The following is a 14,049-nucleotide window of genomic DNA, read 5'->3' as shown; positions in this document are numbered from 1 at the left end:
GCGACGGGGCGTCACATGTTCCATGGTTTTGCCTGTCGCTAACCGCAGATGCATGCCCAAGATAGAGATGCAATCATCAAGACGGCTTTCACCAACTACCATGGCAACCTCTCGTGTCCGTCCATGACGTAGAGAGGCTCAACGATGGAATAAACAATTTCTGTGAGGTTGGACGTGAGACTGCTCCACGTGCCGCCCAGCCACTCTCGTGTTAGCTCGCCCCAGGCATCTCAGACGTCGGTGCACCCAACGTGGTCGCCAACACTGCCAGGATAGAGCGTCGTGCCCTCGCGCTCCCAGTCCGGCCCTTCACTCTGCTGCTGCCGCACACCTGCGCCACACGCCCTCGGCACCATGACTGAGGAGTCGTCTTCTGTCCGCTCGTCTCAGGGGTCCTCGCGCCGTGCGCCCAAGAATGTACGTGGGCTCTCTCTCTCTCTCTCTCCGCATCCCGCGCCCAACACCAAACAACCGTCACTGACACCGCATCCAATGCAGCCCCAGCAGCAGCTCTCGCAGATAGAAAAGTCCGTCACACACCTGCTTGTGGCCACCAAGCAGCTCCTCGGTGCGTCCCCGGCGCGTGCAGCCCCGCATACACACGTGCTAACACGGTGCAGAGACGTTGACACTATGGTCGCGCGGGACCGCCACCGAGAGCGAGGTCTCGGACGTCTACGTGCGTCTGGGCTATGAGTTCAACATCGCGTCGCGCGCCTTCAACGCGATTGGCGTCGACACCAACGACCTCGGAAACGTTCCCGAACTACTGCGTGGCATACTGGAGGAGACGCTGAGCCAGGAAGCATCGCAAGCGAGCCTCGACAATTTCCTGCCGCGGATACGAGACATCATCATAAACCTCCTGCACGGTCTGAAGAAGAAGCAACAGCGGTTACGGCAGCGCACAGGAAGAGATGGCTCGCTCAACGGTGGGGGCAGTCCGCGACAGGGCAGCGTCGGGAGTAGTGGTGATGTCGAGGAGCACCAACAGCCGCGATCCGCGAGCACAAGACTGCCTTCAAGAGGGGACAGCCCGTCGTTCGGCGGCCCCGACCTCCCACCGCGCTCATCTTCGGTAGCTGGCGGCCGCGCCTCTCCGAGCAAGTACGATGCCCTCCCTTCGAACCCGAAAGCGAACCGCTCGACCACCGCAAGCCAGCTATCCACCGACTCGTCCATTTCAAGTGGCACCGCCCAGCAAATGCCTGTCATTGCTCCGTATCCCGCAGACGATTCCATGCCCAAACCACCTGACCCCCCGCGGCCGAACTACCCCGTCGACTTCCCACCACCTCCACCTCCACCGAAACAGGAAGATGCGCTCGCGGCATTGCAAAGAGGTGGTGAGCTGGAGCGCAGGGCTTCGCGCCGATTTTCAGCATACCAAATCCAGAAGCATCTTGGAACGAATGGCATACCACTTCCACCTGTCCAGAATTCGCCCATACCGAATAGGGGTCGGGATGTACGCGAGTCCATGAACGCAGTGCGGACCAGGCAGTCCATGATGCACAGTCGCCAGCGGTCAAATCAGAGTCTCACGCAACAGCGGCCTGCTGTGGAGACAAAGTTCTCCTTTGATCAGCCCAATGAGAGACGCATTTCCGAAGAAAGTTCGCAAAGCGCCACGCCGAGCATTCTGCCACCAAAAGAGTCGGGTCCTGAAGACAGTCCCGTCCAGAAGACCCCAGACGACAAGCTCGCGCAGCCGAAATTCCCAGAAGGCGACCAGTTCTCGCTAGGTGCGACGCTTAATGGTCCGTTATCAGAGCCAGCTGAGCTTGGAGCCGCATCACCGGCGAAAGAAGACCCGCCCAGGCCTACAGCCAGCCGTAACAGCTCCTACAGAGTCAAGACGCCCTCTCCACAGCCCTCTCAGTTCATTCCAGAACAGTCACCTCAACAAGGGAAAGAGCTTACCTTGTTTCTCCAGTACAAAAGCAAGATCAAGAAATACGTCTTCACAGATGGTGCTGAGCTTTCTTCGGCCCGCCTGCAACTCGCTTTTATCGAAAAGTTCGCCTGGGATACGCACCGTTACGGCGATCTGCCTGAAATCCACATCCAGGACCCCGTTTCCGGTGTACGATACGAGTTGGAGGATATCAACGATATCAAAGACAGGTCTGTACTCGTCCTGAACGTAGAGCAACTCGACGAAGTAAAGAGCCACATTGATGATAAGTTTGGCGGACTTAGCAAACTGGTGGAGAGCATCAAGACAGTGGTCGAGGACCAGCAAGCAACTATACAACGCGTAGCCGAACGTCAACAGCAAACGACAAAGGAGATCGCTGGTATATCAGCGGCACCTCTTTCTTCAGCTCGCAACTCCGCCCTGCTACCCTCTCGTCCCATACCGTTAGGCACACCCTCCGAAGCCAACATTACTTCAGCCACTCAAGTAAGCGAGGTGCAATCGCTACGCCGTGATTTGGCCGTCATGCGACAAACATACTCATCTTTTGTATCGGATATACAAGCTAGCATGTCCACCATACGCACAAAGGCCAGTGCTGTGAAGTCCACTGCTATCAAGGCTGCTTTACCCGCACTCGATGGAGACAGCGGTCGCGCTTACATTAACGCTGGCAAGAAGGGCCTGCAAGACGACTCGGAGAAGATTGTCAACAGGGTAGATGACCTGCAAGATCTTGTTGAAGACCTCAGAAAGGACGTCGTTCTGCGTGGCGTGCGACCTCTGCCCCGCCAACTCGAAACTACCGCCAAGGACCTGTCGACAGCCACTGCCGAGCTCAAGAAGCTGCAAGATCTTCTGGCAAAGGAGAAGCCTCTCTGGACCAAGATTTGGGAACAGGAGTTGCAGACTGTGTGTGAAGAGCGAGACATGCTCACTATGCAGGAGGAACTCGCAGCCGACTTGCAAGATGATCTCGAGAAAGCAGCCCAAACACTTGAGCTGGTCGAGCAGGCGACCAAACAACAGAATCTTGAAAGCGAGAAAGAGTCTGGAAAGGGGATGCGTTCAGCTAGTGGCCGTAACATGCTCAATGCAGTTGCTCTCGACAAAGTTGTGGATCCACGCCAGGCCCGCGATGGAGTACTTGGAGAAGTCAAGGCCCTGCAACCAAACCATGAAGGCAGGCTCGAAGCCATCGAGCGAGCGGAGAAGGCGCGACAGCGGGATCTTGAGACGAGGAACGATGACGAGTTCAAGCGCGAGCTTGGAAACTTTGTCGAGGAAGGCAAGCTCAAGAAGAGCGGCGGCGTCGAGGAAGCAGAGCGCCTCCGCAAAGCAAAAGATGAGCGCGCACGAAAGGAGAACTTTGAGCGAGAAGCCGCAAGACAAAGAGCCAAAGCAGAAAAACAGCAGAGGGAGGCCGAAGCTGCTGCCGCTGCTGCTGCCGCGGCGGCTGCTGAACCAAACGGCGACGGTGCTGATGGCCAAAACGGAGAAGCGGAAGCTCCAGCAGAGAATGCAGAGGAAGCCAAGGGAGATGAAGGTGGTCCTGCCTAGACGCCTGCCATCTATTCCTAGCCTTCCTGTCTGTATTTGAGCTGATCCGTGGTCTTAGATCTCCCGAAAAGACAATTTACAATCCGCCCCTGGGTCAAGACCGGCGGCGTTCCGCTATCGATGCAAATGAGATTTGCCGCAGCTACGGGGCTGGACCTACCAGTAGCGGCAGTGTCATCCACGTCTACGCCCACGTCTTCGTCTCCTTCTACTTCTACAGAGAGTACAGACCCGCTCATCTCAACCATCAGAGTCGTGACTAGCGCGACACAAATCGATGACACCTCTTCGAAATCGGAGACAGATGATATACTTCCGCCTACGCGGCCAAGCATTATGCCTATGATACATCGCGATATACCAACATCTATTACACCAACATCCTATTCCGGCGACACAGACACACCATCGCCGATCCTTCCTTCGAATTTCGGCCCACGACTCGCAATCTCACGAGGTGGAACGCCTAGAACTTCTCACTCATATCGCACACCCAAGCCTTCTCACAGTTTCCACGGTCGCGACAAACCCAGCTCAGGTACATCGCCTGTACGCGCACGCGGCATGACTTTTCCACGCGCCTCTCCCAGAGTGACCAAGTCCAACTCGCAGAAGACGTTAGATGCCAACCCGCACACGCCCGAGAGTAGCAGCGCAGACAGTTTTTCACAAAGCGACAGCGATAGAGATAGAGACACAGATAGTGTACTCTCCTTCACCCCCAGTATGGGCGGAAAGAACCTGGCCAACTGGTTTTCCGGACTGTTGGGAAGATAGTAGAATAGCGTGTGTACATAGAGAGCAGCAGTGGGCAAAGTCCTATACGTCGTGTTCCCTTCCAGGGAGGGATGTATGGTATCTGTACTATGTAATTGTTGGTGGTAGCATCGGTAATGGCGTTAGTGTTGGTAATAGGTTATGCATAGCGATCAAGGCGTTTGGGCACATTGGTATGAGATATGTTGGTATTGTGGGATGATGGCGAGATGTTGATACGCGATGAAGTGGGATAATGCAATGGATCATGTATCATCTCAATTGTATCCGCTTTTCCACACATCCTGAGTGCTGTCTCATACCCTGGAGCCTGCATTGACGCTGGGTCTTTCTGTTTGCTTCGTTGATAGTGTCTGCTGCAGACTCGTTCGACATTTTCCTTATTAAGATCATTCTGTGTCACGTCGTCATATCGCTGCCACATTAACTATTCGCTCGTATCAAACACATCCCGGCTGACGAGGCAGCCTTGATACGGCAAAGAGCTTCAATGCATTAGAGAACTCGGTTACCCCTACTGATAATCATGGATAGCATGGGCGTAAGTCGTGTGTTCAAAAGTGAAAGAACGTGACGCTTGCAAAGTACTACGAATGCCCCGAAAGTGAAACCATGTCTTAGGAAGCCATCGCAGCACGACGCCGAATTGAGCTAGACACTACGCGATCGCTTCAAAGGAGCGAACAGATTGTTGGTTTGCTAACAAACAGGATTTTCGCTGCAAATGCTTAGTGTTACACTAGCAGCGCGTAATGCTTAAGGTTGCAAAGACAGAGCTTGTAAAGCTAGGGCTCGCGAAGATGAGGCTCTCATCCCTTCTATAATATAATGGGCGGATTTAGTTATCGTGTATCTCATGTGTGTTCCGGGAGTCGTGAGTGGCTTGTTGTTAATAGGTTATCGCGGTACCATGGGAGAGAGAACCTTGGAATAGGACTAGAATTTGAGATTTTCGCACACCACACTGTGTGAGTCAAAGGAGAGAGTATTAGTATAAGTCACTGAATGTGAAGAGAGGTCGGCGTACTCGACTCTGGTTTAGAGTACCAAAGACCGCGATCACTGAAACTCCTACACATTACACTCTTGACCTTTCTCGTTCGTCAGAACATACTTTGAGTACCACTATTACCATATTATCCCTTTTTTCATTTACCGAGAGCTTTAACGAGCTGTGCTATAATTGCAACGTATCTCAAACCCCGCGATTACTATTGGCGGCGGTTATCGCACGATCTTGCCGTTTGGCTGTGGTTGGGCGGCGATTGACGTGGAAACCTGGAAAGAACGGTGGTCCTGCATAGCAGTGCCTTCACAACGTTAACTTAAGTACCTTTTTCGCCTGGATGCACTTGCTCGTAACACTCAAATCTAAAGTCTGCCCTGACTTCGACCATTAACCTCGCACCATCAACAACGAACTCGAAAAGCTCGTTTTTGCGACCACCACGAACAGTCAACTCTAACGACACTACGATCTTAACATACAAACACTCTATCCAACTTCACCATCGTCACTATGGTGAACTCATCCCGCCGCTCCGCAAAAAAGAGTCGACAGCACGAGTCGGCGGAATCTAGGCAAGATGCAGGCGCTCCAGCGACTCCTACATCGACTACCACGAACACTCCCCAGAAAACCCCGAGTCGTCAGAGTACGGCAAAGACTCAGATCAAGACCTCGCCTGAAATGTCACTCGACGAGCCCGTCGTGGGCTACCCATCAAACGATATGGAGATAAGCCATCGCGACAAACAACGCATTGTCGACGAAATTCACAATGTGAAGGACATCGACGCACGCTGGCACGAGAAATGGGACAATCCCCTTCCGCTCAAGCGAACACCTAATATGACCAATGAAAAATGGCATAGAACGATCACGGACAATTACAACACATGGTACAAAGAATCCCTGGAGGCTCTCGAAGCAAAGAAGAAGCTCTACACCGAACTCATCCGAGCGTGGGGTCAATACACAGAGGAAGGTCTCATGCAGAAGACGAAAGGCGATGACATGATATACAATGCCGAACAGCGACTCGCCAATGCCGTTCGAGACATCATACTCTTGAAAACCCGTAAACATAGGCTCATGGGAGACCTCCTCGATACAACTCTGAGACTCGAAAAAATGGAGATGGCATATTTGGATCTTCTGATGCAGCGCCAGCTTGAGCCTGAGGGTGCCCTCGATTGGTTCAAGATCAAGGATAGGGACAGCGCATCACAGAGTGCGTTCATGGAAAGTCTTAGCAAGCGTTATGAGAGCGAATGTCAGATCTCCACAGCGCTCTGGTGTCCGATAACCAGGCGCTACCAAACATTCGACGACATGAGGGCCGCCCATCTGGTCCCACACAACACCTATGAAGGAAATTGCGCCTATATATTTGGCCCACCAACATCGAAAGACGGCGATCTCAATGACGTATCGAATGGGCTTCTTATGCACAAAGATCTCGAAAAGGCAATGGACAAAGCTGCGATCCTCATCGTCCCAGCTTGTGAGGGAGACATTGACCCGGAAACCGGCGAAGTCGTGGACTTCAAGGAAGACAAGGAGCCATACAAGGTTCGAGTTCTGAGCTTAGCAGGCTTACGCATACTGCACCCAGAATCAGTCGGCCACTGCAAGCTATCAGATCTCGACGGGAGGATTCTGGAATTCAAGAATGAGCTTCGCCCAAAGAAGCAATATTTGTGGTTTGTCGCGATTACGACCATCGCACGTCGACGTCGAGCGAAGTGCCCAAGCTGGCCATCGGATTTGAAGGTGCTGGGCGAAGCTATGTGGGCTGGTCCAGGTATATGGATCCGCAAATCGATCATGCATACCATAATGAGGTCAATTGGCTTTGTCGAAAACCCCGAAGCCTATCTGAAATTAGGTCCCACGATGACTGGCTCCAGAGAAGAAGGCCCTTACGACAGTGAAATTGTCGACCGTTTGTCTATCGACTTGGTCATGAAGAAAGGATCACCTTCAACAACCTCGGTAGACACATCGGGAACTTGGTCGCAATCGGCATTTGAGAACAAAGCGACAGCTGAAGACGAAGCAATATCTGAAGACGAAGCAACATCTGAAGACGAAGCAACATCTGAAGACGAAGCAACATCTGAAGACGAAGCAACATCTGAAGACGAAGCAACATCTGAAGACAAAGCAACATCTGAAGACGAAGCAACATCTGAAGACGAAGCGATACCTGAAGACGAAGCGATACCTGAAGTAGGATTACGTGGAGGCCAGGGCTCTTCACTAAGCGATACCACACGAGCTGGCATGCTACCCGATTCTTTTTGGGAATCAAGCCTACGCGCTGTGAGCAGGTTCACGAACCTTGTGGACTGATCCTCGGACTCCGATTCATGGACCAACGGTGAAAGCTGACGAAGAAGCGTAAAGCGATGGAGTTAGCGGACAGTCGGCAAGGAAAAAAGAGCAAATCAGGGCGCTGAAGGGAGGGAATGTCGTAGAGGGTTATCACTGATGGGTTGCAGATCTGAGAACACGAGACGACGTACAGGTTGTAAGTGATGCGGGTTGCTAACGGTACTTGGGTGGCCAGCGCTCCGAAAACACATCTAGTAGCTAGTAGACACTTGCTCTGGTAGTCTTGTAGATTTACTATGACTACGTGTGAGTACTGTTTCGCCTCAATCAAGGAGAAAGATGAACACCCTGGCGCCTACATTGCCGCTGACTCTGCATATCTGGCTATTTATGCTGTCCCGTAGTCCTCTCGCTGCCTCATCATCTTTTCGCTCGTATCGCATCTTCATCGCCGACCTCCTCTTCCCTTCTTCTTCTTTCCCCTTCCACCATCATCAGCAGCCTTCCGTTTCTTCGCCTCCTTCGCCTCTTCAATCGCCCTCTTCTTCTCAATCATTTCATCCGTCTTCTCCTCGCCGAGCACATCGCGAAAGCTTTCGAAATCAAGGTCAACAAAGTCCATCAGCATCCTCTGCGCCAGCCGATCCACAACATGGTCCAGGGTTAGGTGTTTGAGGAGCGGGATCAGCAGCTTCAACTCCTCCATCGTGACACCGCGGTCTCCCTCATTGGTGCCGCGAACTGGCGCTATGTTTTTGCGGAATGGGAAAGAATCGCGGATCATTTCGCCGACGGGTATGTCTGGTCTAGAGACTACCAGTTTCGCTCGCTCGACGGCGGGTTCGAGGACGGTGGTGCAGAATTGTGGAAGGAAGGTTTCTGAAGCCCACTCCTCCGAGTCTTTGACTTGGATGAGCAGTTGGACTAGCCAGGGGACATCGTTTAAGAATCCGCCCAGGTGTGGGAGAAGGAGCGATAAGACTTCCTCTCCAAACGTCTGTGATATTAGAACGAAGTCTCCAACCTCATCGTCGTGAACCTTCCCTTTCCGAACCTCTGGCTTTTTCGTTGGCGCACCCAGCTTCTTGAGACAGTACTCGCGGATCGCAGGCTCAGCCACCGACAGGTGATGCTGTAGTATCTTTCGCATGGATCTCAAATGATACCAACTGACATTCTCGAGAGTTGAGGCGCTCGAACCAAGGACAATGTTGCAGTAACGTTGGATATCGGCGTCTGGGACCTTGCCGTTGAGCTTGGCCACATCTTTGAGAAAGGCCTCGATGACGTCGATACCAGCGCACTTGGCCATGGAGCAAAGTGTATCGTGGATGAATGCGTCTTCGAGCTCGCGGCCGTTTTCAAGCAGTGGTAGGCAATCTCTGAGGCTGATAAATCTACTACCAGGTACTGTCTCGCGGATGATGGAGGCTCGCCAGGTGGCCATGGCGGCTGGTATGATTGACTGAGCACTCTTACTAGAAGAAATGTCAGTACTTCAACTGCCGCGCTGAATGAGCCCGTCATCACTTACTCTTCTGCGTCGCGAGCTCGGTCGTATGCTGCCTGGACGCTATCACACATCTCCATCTTCTTTTTGATACCATTCTGGGACTTTACGAGCCCATCTGCCTTCTTCAGATGCTCGGCATCTTTTGTCTTGTACACCAAGCGACCTATCGCACCGATAGTCAGATCGGCGCGTACTTGGCGTTGGAAAGAGGCACTGAGCTGTTCCATAGCCTTCTGCCACAGATCCGCGGAGCCAAGCTCGATGCACACAGCGGTCAGCTGATCCAACACCTCCCCGGGTATCAGGGGAAACCTGGCGCACATGAAGACTTGTCGCTCTTTGCGGTAATGGCCTGGATCGTGGTATTCGAGCAAAAGCTTGCAGAGCCTCTGTAGTTCCGGAAGACTAGCCGGGCCTGCGTCGGGTGCTCGCACTTTCTCCGTAGCTTCATTGAGCAACTTGACGATGGGCTCTGCTTTCGCATATTCGAATCCAGGGACCATGAAGAGAGCAGCTTCAATTCCCTTACCTTCGGGGCTGAGCGCGAAACGGTTGCGAATAACGAAGGCGTGGAATTTGTGTGGAGGAATGATGACGAGCGCAGTCTTGATATGTATTTCATCGAGTTAGCTCCAGACGCGTACAGAAGATCCGAACTTACTGGTGGAATAGCGAAGCCTCACTCGCACCTTCCATCTCGTCGCCACCGTCCTCAATCTCAATCTTAGCAGTCTCATGTGTGAAGGCCTCCTTCTGGGTAACTTCAGTATCTCGCACGGGTAGTCGTAATTCACGCGGCTTTCCTTTCAAGTCGACGACTTGCATCAGCTTTAGCTGGTCGACGGTGATGGTACAGGTGTCATCTTTCGGATCGATCTTAGGACGGCTTTTCTCCCACCTCCGATAATGGCGGTTTTCCACGTAGAGATTGCAGCCGAGCAATTTCTTCACGGACGCGAATAGTAGTGTGAATTTGAGCTCTTTGCAGACCTTTTTTAGCGTATCATAGTCGGAAGCATCTTGGTTTTTGAGGGCTGTGGGCAGCTCTGGGAGCTCGTACATGTTTTGAAGGACGTGAACGAGCAGGTGAGGAGAGCGAGTTTCGTCGTCATCGCTTTTCCAGCTTTTGAGCGCTGCAGTTAGGGCTTCTTCCTTCTCAGACTGAGCGTCAAGCGAAAGAGCGACAATGATTGCATCGTGCAATGCGCGATCCGGGATGGTTGTTTCTGGCGCCGACATGATGAAAGGATGATAGAGTAACCCGACTTATTCAATGTCCGACCAAGTTGGTACGCCAGATGTAAAGGCGCACGAAACTGTCGAAATTGCGTGTGCGTTCTCGTGAAGGAAGACTCGATAGTCATACACTAGAATGTTTGCTCCTTTGCGTAGCATCTAGCCCGATTCAGCAATTAGAGGGAAGAGATTAGGGGAAGAGAGAAAAAAGTACCTGCGATGACGCCTCAAACATGGTTTCACTCCAAGGAATTCGTGTTACTCCGTATATGTCATGTTCCTTCAATTTTGTGCACACAACTTACGTCCTCCATGGTATGTGATCATCTACAAGTACCAGCAGCGGCCGTCGACTTCTCAGATGCAGCTCTCGGGCTTTACAATTGGTAGGTAGATGTTGAAGCTCTCTGCAATATCGAATGAGGCGACCGTTCTTGCGACTCTGCGGCGCTCAGTCGTGGCTGCCTCAACTTTAATCCCACTGCGTTCCCTACCTAGGTAGGTACTTGCTACCCATCACCGTTCTTGCGAAGCCTACATCCATCTGCTCTTACATTCACCTTCTACGACGTGAGTTATCAGTATGCGCATCGTCGTGATTGTTCGTTCGGCAGGCTGTGGTATTGTACCGTTCCCAGAGTACCTAGGTCTGCTCCGCTCTTCGCGGGTTACACAAACCAGACTCCTCCGCTCATAAAAGCAGACCGACAATACCGAAGCTTCAAGATTGTGTTGCAAATCCAGCGCGCGTGTAAGAGATATTAGTGGCAATATACGACCATTGCTGCGTGTGGCTATCCAAGGTGGTGTCGCTGCCGCCCGCCCGCAAATCTGTGTAGGTACGCGATCGCGGTGTACCACGTCCTCAGCTAGTACCGCCGTACTCTTCCATCTCTTTCATATGTCGATTGCTATGAACACGTTCTTTTTATGATGAAAACCCTACCCAGGTAGCTACAACAGATTCCAGACCGTGGATGGATCTACCACGCTACTTGTTATCACATGCTAACTTCCAATCCAGCGCGTATCTCTACGGCTCGCTATAGCTGACGCAAAACTCGAAAGCAACAACTTCGTCACGATGGCGGCTCACAGAAACCTCGACAAAGACGTTGGCTCTTCGTACTGTGTTCGCCAACCTTACCTAGGTATGCAGGCCATATACGTGGGCCTCCCGAAGAACCTGGGAATGTCGCCCATATGAATTCGAGAGGACCTCCTACGTAGCAGCAGCGACATGGTGAGTAAGGACGCGCTCGCTCTACCGACGAAATCGAAGTACGCCGTCAGCCATCGCTACCTGATTACGCCCGCTGCGCCACCCCATTCAAGGGAAAAACTGAACACCCAGGAGCCTACGTCGCTGTTAGGCTACTAACTTCGCAAGCTTTTATCTTGACGTAGGCTCTTAGGTGTTCGGTTTTTCCCTTGAATGGGGTGGCGCCGCTTTAATCGGTTCCAGCCAAATCGCCCTCCGAAAACTATGCAAGGACTCGCCTGGATCTATCAGCCTGCAGCAACACAATTATGCATATCTTATGCAACTCGACCTGCGGCTCGTGTTCATTGCACAACGGTCCACGGAAGGTCGGCTCATCATAGCCCTGGGACATCGAATCGTAGGCGTTGTTCTTCTGCCTGTCCCCCCCACCTTGAGTTGAGCTATCCACCGTCACCGCCCTCGCGTCCCACATTTACCAACCCACCTTTGCGTCTTTCTACGGCTTTCCACGTCACCATCTCCCAGGCAACGCCCTCAGAACGCTAGGGCACTAGCGCCTCTCAGACTTTTCGCCCAGGTATATAAACCCACCCTCCTCCGTCCCTTCTTCTGCTCCTTAGCTCTCTTTGCCTTTTGGCTTAGATCAAGTGTAGTATCTGTTCTTTTCAGTTTAATCTCTGAGTACGTTCCTCTGCATCCTCTACGCCCGCAGATCTCGTCGCTAACACCACCGCAGAACGTTCCTACGGGAACTTCAAGATTATTCTTATTTTTGAAACCAGCCGGAGGATCCCTGGGCTTGCTCATATCCTCTGGCACAGTGTCGCCTCTATCGCACTATCTGAGGCTGACGCGAATTACCTTTTTCATTGAGACTTCTGGCTTGCTCCGGTTGCTTGAGGAAGAAGAGACGCTATCTGCTATAACAAACACCTGCTCGTTGTAATGAGACTGAGAGCTGTTGCGCTTGTTGAGGATTTTGCTAGTATTTGCGCACCAGAAGTGGGGCAACGTTCAGCAAAACCTTGGTTACTTAGGTAACGACCATACCGAGTTATTACAACTTTTCGCTTCCTGACGAACTTCACAAGGAAAAATATTGAGATCAAAATGAGATATGATCCATCAAGACGGCAACGTTAAGATGATCAAGATCATAATGTGTACTTAGGTACCTAACACGAACAAGCCCGCTCATTCAAAGTCGTACGAGACAACAGATATCGCATGTATGTACTCATCACTCTCGTAGTCAATAGACTCACCAAAAGTTAGATGCTGTGTTCTTCTATGCAGAGTATTCGTTGCAGCTTGCCAAACGTGGGCTTCTGCGCAGTCGCCCTACGAAAGCCCCACGCTCGAGAACGACAAATCCACGTCTATACACCGTATCTTGGTTCATTGATGTGTTCCTATTCAAAACTTTAGATATAGGATACTTTCTTGATACCTACATATACATGTTTTGGTTTCGACAAGTGAGCTTTGTACTCCCACTACCTGTACCAATGTATCTACCCATCATCACGTGCACATGATGAGGTCGTTGCTGGATAGATATAGACGTTTGTGATTCCAATCTTAGCTTTCTGAGGTCCCCATGACAAACACTCCTCCTCTTCGGCAGTGACACGGAGCGACCACGTTGAGGCCGGAAGATATATTACTGCTGACGCCAAGTATCTAGGACTTGCCATATCAGACGGCCATCGTAGTACATGTCAACCCTAAGGTATATTGTCCCACGTTACCGAGGCCTTCATCTACCGAGAGCGCAAAAGAGGAAGTTTCGTCATGTATCTTATGAACCAAGTTCGACAAACGCTACACCAGCATCACCATGTTACAAGTCTCATCGACGACCTAGGAAGCTTTCCACTCTGTGTTGTATTGCTTGCTGTAGATAGCAGCAACAACATCAAGATGCAACTATACGCTATGATATCAGCAAGTACATGCCGACGATGAAATCAAAGTATAAAGTCATGGTCGATTACAACGAATATCCACCACTCTCATCACTTCAACTCCTCACCAAAGCAAACAAAGTCTCTACGCTCAATCACAATCATGCATTCCATCTCCATCATCGCAGTAGCCTTTAGCCTCTTCGCCTCTCAGGCCACGGCTACGATTGCCCTGGGCAACAACGATAGTAACAACCGTAAGTCGCCAACTTTCTCAAAATTGATCTGAAATCTGACAACAGGCCAGTGATGTGGATCTACGGCGACAACTCATGCAGTGGAGTGGTAAACCCCAACTGCGGCTCTCCGGTGAAGCTGAGGAACGGTTTCAGCTGTAAGCACTGTCTCTCCATCGCCCAACACCCACATCACAGTCGCACCCTTGTGCTAATTGCTGTTCGTACGCAGATGTTGTCAGAGGTTGCGGAACTGATACACGCTGGATCGAGAACGCTGATGGAGGTTTTAACGCTCAATGCTCTCGCGTTAGCCCTCCTTTCGCCACTGATT

General features: G+C 51.7%; 3 protein-coding genes across 3 annotated transcripts; 2 read left to right on the top strand and 1 right to left on the bottom strand.

Annotated features, from left to right (window-relative positions):
• Window positions 1–354: 354 nt before the first annotated feature.
• J4E78_003264 (uncharacterized protein) lies at window positions 355–3,481 on the top strand (the record flags this gene model as incomplete). Its single annotated transcript, XM_049363904.1, has 3 exons — window positions 355–417; window positions 499–568; window positions 621–3,481. 3 exons carry the CDS (start codon window positions 355–357, stop codon window positions 3,479–3,481), a joined length of 2,994 nt encoding a protein of 997 aa, XP_049224569.1.
• Window positions 3,482–5,777: 2,296 nt separating this feature from the next.
• J4E78_003263 (uncharacterized protein) lies at window positions 5,778–7,616 on the top strand (the record flags this gene model as incomplete). The annotated part of the gene is made up of 1 exon (XM_049363903.1): window positions 5,778–7,616. One exon carries the CDS (start codon window positions 5,778–5,780, stop codon window positions 7,614–7,616), a length of 1,839 nt encoding a protein of 612 aa, XP_049224568.1.
• Window positions 7,617–8,043: 427 nt separating this feature from the next.
• On the bottom strand, window positions 8,044–10,350 carry J4E78_003262 (uncharacterized protein; the record flags this gene model as incomplete). The annotated part of the gene is made up of 3 exons (XM_049363902.1): window positions 8,044–9,076; window positions 9,133–9,648; window positions 9,773–10,350. The coding sequence occupies 3 exons, from the start codon at window positions 10,348–10,350 to the stop codon at window positions 8,044–8,046; spliced, it is 2,127 nt and encodes a 708-aa protein (XP_049224567.1).
• Between the last annotated feature and the right edge of the window lie 3,699 nt (window positions 10,351–14,049).

The sequence above is a fragment of the Alternaria triticimaculans genome, assembly GCF_023758025.1.
Source record: "Alternaria triticimaculans strain BMP 0046 chromosome Unknown scaffold_3, whole genome shotgun sequence".
Classification (NCBI taxonomy): domain Eukaryota; kingdom Fungi; phylum Ascomycota; class Dothideomycetes; order Pleosporales; family Pleosporaceae; genus Alternaria; species Alternaria triticimaculans.
Note: the sequence above shows the minus strand (reverse complement) of the source record. Positions and strands in the feature narration are given on the sequence as shown.